Below are 7,976 nucleotides of genomic sequence, written 5' to 3' on the forward strand. Positions count from 1 at the left end.
CATAGACGTGAATTTAATATACATATACGGCAGAAATAGTATTGCCTATGAGTTATATAAGATTAAAATGAACTACTAGAATGTTTTCCTTATTACAAAAATTCTAGCTTTTATTAGGTTTATATTGCAATATTATACCGAGGTAAAATTTAAAATTAGTTTCACCTAGAGTTGTAAGAGTGAATGCAACATAACTCGTCTATATTTAAAATATTGTTATTAGTAACAGTGCCACGTGCATTAATTAAAACCATATCTCGTTTTAATGGAACGGAATCTATTAGTGTTTAACTCCCAGATTCGCTCTAATACATTTATTATGAATCAAATTGTTTCCTTGGTTACATACAACACTTTGTTTACAAAAATCACAACTAAATTTCAACACACTCACACATTAAACATCACATTACATTATTTAATTACAAAATCACTAGTGATGGCTTTACAGTGTGTGTGCGTGTTGACTGACGGACAAGGGAAGCAACCTCCCCAGCAGTCTAGAATGCAGAACAAAAAGGGACTCAGAGACATTGACCTGTGTGAGATTGCCAAGAGATCAGAGGATGAGAGAACCAAACACAATGATTACGAGTGCCACTTGAAAGGGGAGAAGAGGCAAAACCTTATCAACAAGCTTAAGATGTACCTGGATGACTATGACGACAGGTAATATGTGTTATATTTCTGTTAGGTAAACAGATCCTTGGAAGGCTGATATAGCTATATCAACAATGTCATTAAGGACTTTATGCCTTATTCCTTATTGAAATTTTTTCGCAAATCTTATGAATTCTAATGTGGTGGTTTTGCTGTAAAAACATACTTAAGCTTACTGTGTCAAGGAGCTATCGTCAAATACCAAATGTTTTGCTCGTTGTTTTCTGTATTTCTTTTCTGATCATTGATTAATCTACCTGTGTTTAGGGTAAACCTCTTAAAGTAACACAAATTGACGTTTCAGACCAGTGATGAAAGGTAAGGCGAAGACCTGCGAAGACGGAAAGACTCTAGGCCAAACCGGATTCGGACCTATGATAAAATACCCGGGCTATGTGGACTATGAACATCCGTACTTTAGCGACCCTTACAACAAGATGCCGGCCCTAGCTTCAACTGTGGGGCAGAGAGGGGAGAACCCATGTCCTCCGATAAAAGTGGTTAGTAAATAGATCAAGTAATGCTAAACATTATAGTGTTTTGACTCGTTTGCCAACATTTCAAAGTCGTATAAAATCTAAATTATACAGAAAAAAGAAAATAATTCGGTGTAGTATACAAAGAGCTCCGTTGGTAAACAGTCTAGTTCTAACAAAATGTTCTTAGGATCCAGTATAAAAATAAAATTAAGAATGCATTTTTATGAAAAGATTTCTCGATTGCATTTATTATATAAAACGTCCTATCAAAATGACAACAAGTTAAACAAAGCTTTATACCAAATAGCGGAAATGTTACGATTATAAGTTGTAATTTTAGGTAGAAAAAGGCAAAACTTTCAGGGTGTTTCTTATTTTACAACTGAGAATCTTAAAATTCCGGATTTCTTAAAATTTTAATTAATTGTTAAATGTACACACAATTCGAAAGCTGCTGTAGTACTCCTACAAAAATGTTGTGGACACAGAATACATATTGGTATATTGGTATATATATTGGTATATTGGTATACATATTGGTATATTGGTATCTTAATTATCAAACCCTCAGAACTAATATGAAAGACTAGTGTTTTATTTATACGAGTTAAGGGAACTCCATAACAAAATAAGATAATCACTAAAATAATCTGAACAACAATAATAAAACTAATAAAATAATTTTAACATCGGTTTATTTTTTTTTTTGCCAGAGAAACTGGGATGCCTTCAACACCCAGGGCACTGTCCACACACAAGATATGGGTAATGGTTGCCAGACTAAAGCTTCTGAGGATTTAGACGGACGATGTCGGTGTGCCGAACGTAGAGGAGAGGTTCCTACTTGTCCTGCAGCCGCCAGATATCCTAAATCTCCTGTGGTTCCAGGGGACATGACGAGATCTCCTTACGCTGATAACCTACACACGCACACGAACACACACAATACTCAGCCAGCATGTGAATACATCTGCATACCTCTGCCAGACTAAAAGTTGACTAAAGGTCCCATACATCTACTACTAGAATTAAATTTGTAATGTTTTTGTTTTACAAGAAAAATAAATATTGATTGAAACTGTTCTTTGCTGTATCTAGGTTCATACATAAGATAAGAGTAGTCTTTTTATCTCACCTTTAAAATGTTTTTTAACCTTTTTATAATTGTGTAAGTTAATTTGATTTACTCTTTAAATTCCTTGTATTAAATGATATATTTGTCAGTTACCCACTGAAAGCTAGAAAGAAAATACAACTATCCTGACTAAATGTATTTATTTATTTATCATTTTTATGTAAAGAATATTTTATTTAAGGTAGCAAAACCTCACTTACACCTGAATGATTTAGTTCATGCTAAACAAGGCTTGAAACCCGATGACGTGATCACTGATTAATATAAAAGGGGTTCAAAATGTCACTTTAAAATGTTGCGTTTGACCTGTTTAGGGAAGAAAGAGGCAAAACAATATCTGAAAAAAAATTTAGGCAAAGAAATATCCGGTGGAAATCAAATTAGGCTCTACATTCTTGTGGATGTTTTAAATAATTTGTTCAAGTGCTTAAGAGTTTGTTAATAATAAGTCCATGCGTGTAAAACTCAACGGAGATTTTTTAAAACACGAAATCTATATTAAAACTATTAGTTTTTCTTTTCGAGTTGGTTTGGCTTTTCTACCCGAGCAATTTTCATAATTAGGTCTTAAATAAAAGGTTTGAAGGCACTAATTTGCCATCAAGCATCGACATTCGTTTATCTGACGTATATGTCGAGCTATATACTAAAACAACTTCCTCCCATTTTTGTTTGAGTTAAATTTGGTTTTACTTTTCAAGCTAGTTTGGTTCTTCTACGAGACCAATTTCCATGATATGTGTCTTAAGTTAAATCTATGCACGAACAAATTTGCATCATGATTCATTTTTCTACTGTAGTACTCAACCAGAAACATAAATTATATTTTCTTTCGAATTCTTACTTAAATTAGAGATATATTTCATCAGTTATTATCGAATAGGCCTACATTTAGGTCCAAGAACCGTAAAATGCCAGGTTGTATTTTAGTTATTGATTACTAAGATCGGACGTACTTAACGCACACTGCTGAATCCCAAATAAACAAAATTATAACTATTTCAGGACTCATCTGTAATCAATAATATGTAACTCCATTTTTATTTTGGCAATTTTATACAACTATTTTATTTTTATTCTTGGTATTAAAATACTCTTAGAAATAAAGGCTTCGCATACTTTTTTTTTAAGATTCGTTTAATGGTTGTCTACGTTTGTCAAAGGTCTGATCACCAAGATTGTTTATTATGTTTTTAATTGTAACGCAATTGCTTACTCTGTTTCTGCAATGCTTACAAATTCTCTAACATTGACATAAGGGTTGTTGTCACTTCGCAATGTTTTCTAACGTTCAAAGTGTAGGAGAGACTCAAAAATATTATCTATTCTAAGGGGCTTTGAACAATTTAAATGCAATTAAATCTGAAATTTTCTTAAGTAGCGTTATCCCTTATTTCCCATTGGTTAGGAACTTTAATATTTAAATAACAATTTGTTTACTATCAATAAACTAGAATAAGTGCCTGTATGAATACAAATTTAATTCATTAAGCCTACATATAAGTTATTACTTAAATCTTGTTTTTTTTTCTTAAAATATCTGAAAACAAGATTACCTACAAGATTATATATATATTATACATAATCCTGTAAATATAAGTCTAGGAATTGGATGACTATATGCTTTTGATTTCTAATACACATCGAATGTCTCTAGGCATAATTTAATTGTGTAAACAATAAAGGTTGTGGCGTATTGCTTAAAAATTCAATATCATCACAGATTATGTACAATGATCTTATCATAAGTATGAAGGACTAGATTTTTCAAACGTTTTGTTTAGTAATAATCTTTCACCTAATATAAGTTTATTTTAAAACTAATGTTACAGAACTATAACTTCCTTAAACACCCTAGCTACTATGGTAGGTTTCAAAATTATTATGAACTATCTTTTACCCACGGGCTTGACTCCGTTTGACTTCATAAGTATTAATAAAACTATGAGGTATTTTTAACATTAGGTAAATGGAAAGTTCTATTTAGAAAGGAATTACGACCTTAAAGGGCGATTTATCAAATAATGGATAGTTTTGCGCAAGGTTTCTCGTCATGGCGAACATTTTAAGTATATGGGGGTGAGATTTGTAGTTTTCTCAAAAGTTCAAGGGTACTTTGGGATTTATACATACATAGTCTATGAGTTAGTGTTTATTGTAATATAGTAAAACAGTTGAACATAAATAAATAAACCATATTCTGAACATATAATACATCATAACATAGTGTTGCCAGGGTTGTACTATAGAGATGGGATAATTAATTTCAAGATATAAAATTTGGGAAATTACATCAGTTTTATAAAATCTAATCCGAAAATCCAAACTGATATGCATAATGAATTGGATTTTTACTACGGTATACATTTTTAAATATTGGTCTTTTACTAAAATTCAAACAAAAACTATTTAAATAATAGTCTTTTTTTATCAAAATAACTTCTAAACCCTGTAATTGGATATTTTAAATTAATTCTCAATGTTATCTGTCAAACTTACAAAATTATAAAGCCATGACAGGAACTCATAAGAAACCACTTCTAGCGAAATACGGGTCCCAACACGTTAGATTGTCAACAGAATTACAACGAGGGTTGGTTAAGGCTGACTCTCTAGGGTGAAGTCTTGGTCAGTAAACTTGTCTTTGATAGATTTACCATGGTCTACTTGAGCCTTATACCGAGAGAAGTTTAACATGTGCTCAGTTTATAAATAGTTTATCATATTTTTTATAGTTTCTTATTGCATTAAATAAAAATATGATCTTGCCTATACAAACTTATCAACAATAAAACCGCTAAGATTAATTGTTTTGCTTGTATTATTTGGTAACGAAATCATGTTTCCTTACCAAATTTAAAATGTATTTAGAGGTGCTACTGTTGATGTTATTTAGGAAATGCTGTATCAGGCAAAATAAACAGTACTCAAATGGTATCAGCTGATTCACATATGGTACTGCTTATTTTGGCTAATACTGTATATCATCTGTTACGTACAGCAACGGCTGTAACTCTCTCTTACAACTGACAGACAAGACAGATTGCATAATTAACTGACTCGGACAATCCAAAGGGATTAGGTTTGTCTCAATTAATTACGACTACGCAGCAAACAGTAACCAACTACTCAGTTATACAATAATTCTAAATACGGTTATATATTAAGTACCAAGGCATTTAATTAGCGATTTCTTAAAAAAGGAAAATATCCCATAAACAAGTGGCTGTTATTAACTATGTTTTATATTGCAGGGTAATAAAAGTAATCACTCATTTTATAATCACACGATTTAGGGAGGATTTAGTGTGATCAACTATAATTTTTACGACATAGTGCTTGTTTAGAAGAACTAGTTTTGTAACTGTAAGAAATTACCCATCTCTGACATCTGGAGTTTTCTCACGTCTTAAATATCTACTAGATAACATGAGGCAGTAACTGTCACCAAACAGAAACTTGTTTATTGTAGAAAGCTTTAAATTGTTTGTGATGTGATGTGAAGTAACATTCTAACTCTCACACGATGTTAATAAAATCACAGTATCTACTTTTTTGTTAAGTTGTATACAAACAATAGACGTTCTTTTTTATTCAAAGTTCTGTGATGTAAATATTTTTTTTTATTTATTTAATGAATTAAATCACAAATCAAATATGGATGCATCGTAGTAGGATTACATCAAAGGGAAGCAAATGCTACTGTTACTACATTAGAATACCCTTATGAATATTTATTTGAGTCAGATATTCTGCTTTGAATGTTGCTAATAGTAATAGTTTATGATTAATCTAGCTTATTTGGAGTTATGACTGTGTATTATATTCCAGAACAGTCTAGGTTACAGAAATAATGGTTATACTTACCAATAAAAAAGAACCAAGATACAATTAGAATTAACTTTATATTAGCTTTCAAAATTTCATCATCTTCATCTTCTTCTTCTTTCCTTCAAGAATAAGGCAGTGCCTGTTCCGATCTCACAATAATCTCTTCACTTCCATCTCTTCCGAGGTCTTCCAACATCCCTCTTCCCTCTAGGGTTGTAATTAAAAGTCTTCCGTGGTTTGCATTTAGATAATAAAAAAATGATTTTCTTTATTTTTTTGCATTGGAAAAATACATTAGGGTATATTTCATGCATTTGTTAACAATGTATCTATAACATTTTCCTTTGAAACAATATAAGGATTTTGATGTCCATGTTCCGTCTAGGAATAGTAAATAGATTTAGTAGTTAATATCCTGCAGAGATAGGACTTTTTGTACGCAATTAATAATACTTACCAATGTTGCTAAAAACACGACATAGAGTATTGGTAACATGTACTATGATGAGATTAAATCATTTAACATTTTAAAACGTAAACACTATGGAATACTTTTCTTAAGGCTTTTGGACACGAATCATTGTTTGTTTTTTTTTTTGCGGTAAACCAAACCACATCGTTACATCGCAGTAAACGAAAAACCTTTAGTGGTTTGGCGTGTCTCATTATAACTGAAAACAATGTCAACAATAACTACAACCAATCAATCTAACGAGTGTACACTACTAATGGTGTACACTTAGTAGATATTGCCATAACATACATAATTATATCTGATTGTTAAGTATTTTTTCAATGAGAGACAAAGGGCAAAATCGCCGTTAAACTTTTTTCATTCTTTTACTTATTGAATAAGATATTTACTTTATTCCTAAACAATTACTCGTATTTTTATGTTTGACATGAAATATCTTATCGGTAAAGGTAATCAAAAATTGACATCAAAATAACAGTCCATTGAATGTTTATCATTCTAATAAGTAAGAAATAAGTAACTTACTAAAGATGTTTTTGTGTTATACAAAATCTAAGGAAAATGTAATACAGAAAAGGACCGAAGTTTAAAAAGGGATTGGGAATATCAAAGTTTTTATGCATTATGTCTTAGTTAGTTTCTCACAATATTAATTTCAAATATATTTTTTATTTCAACATAAACACTCATGGAAACTTTTCCCATTATTTAAGATTCATCTAAAAACCGAAACCATTTAACAATATAATCATAGCTTATTCGCTCAAACTAGGCCACCTTTAAAAATAAAAAGACCTTGTATGATCGCATGGACGAATACCTTTTTAGAAAATATATACATCGCAGTAAACGAAAAGCCATTTGTGGTTTGAAGTGTGTCATTATAACTGAAAACAATGTCAACAATAACTACAACCAATCAATTCAACGAGTGTACACTATTAATGGTGTACACTTAGTAGATATTGCCATTACATATATAATTATTTCTGATTGTTAAGTATTTTTTTAGCGAGATACAAATAACAAAATAACCATAGAGCTTTTTTATTCTTTTACTTATTGAATAAGCTATTTACTATATGCCTAAATTATTCGTATTTTTATGTCTTACATAAATAATTTATTGGTTTAAAACTAATAAAAACCTAAAATTACTATAATGGGCCAATGTATGTTAATCATTCTAACAAGTAATCAAGTAACTTACTACAATTGTTTTTGAGTTATACAAATTCTAAAGAAAATTTAATACAGAAAAGGACCGAAGTTTAAAAAGGGATTGGGAATATCGAAGTTTCTATGCATTATGGCGTGGTTAGTTTCTCACAATATGAATTTTAAATATATTTTTTATTCAAACATAAACACTCATGAAAATTCTTCCCATTATTTA

At 30.7% G+C, this 7,976-nt stretch overlaps 1 protein-coding gene across 1 annotated transcript; it reads left to right on the forward strand.

Moving 5' to 3' along the window:
- The first annotated feature begins 368 nt into the window (after window positions 1–368).
- Window positions 369–2,138, forward strand: LOC128993542 (uncharacterized). The gene is made up of 3 exons (XM_054417513.1): window positions 369–669; window positions 965–1,160; window positions 1,853–2,138. Exons 1-3 carry the CDS (start codon window positions 440–442, stop codon window positions 2,129–2,131), a joined length of 705 nt encoding a protein of 234 aa, XP_054273488.1. The 5' UTR covers window positions 369–439; the 3' UTR covers window positions 2,132–2,138.
- Window positions 2,139–7,976: the final 5,838 nt, after the last annotated feature.

Source organism: Macrosteles quadrilineatus, unplaced genomic scaffold (genome assembly GCF_028750875.1).
Source record: "Macrosteles quadrilineatus isolate MER2022 unplaced genomic scaffold, UCM_ALF_1.0 Scaffold_4__1_contigs__length_99947679, whole genome shotgun sequence".
Lineage (NCBI taxonomy): Eukaryota > Metazoa > Arthropoda > Insecta > Hemiptera > Cicadellidae > Macrosteles > Macrosteles quadrilineatus.

Coding starts and splice junctions, on each gene's coding strand:
- LOC128993542 (XM_054417513.1), top strand. CDS start 440: ATGGCTTTACAGTGTGTGTGCGTGTTGACTGACGGACAAGGGAAGCAA. Junction 670..964: donor CTGGATGACTATGACGACAG/GTAATATGTGTT, acceptor TTGACGTTTCAG/ACCAGTGATGAAAGGTAAGG. Junction 1,161..1,852: donor CATGTCCTCCGATAAAAGTG/GTTAGTAAATAG, acceptor TTTTTTTGCCAG/AGAAACTGGGATGCCTTCAA.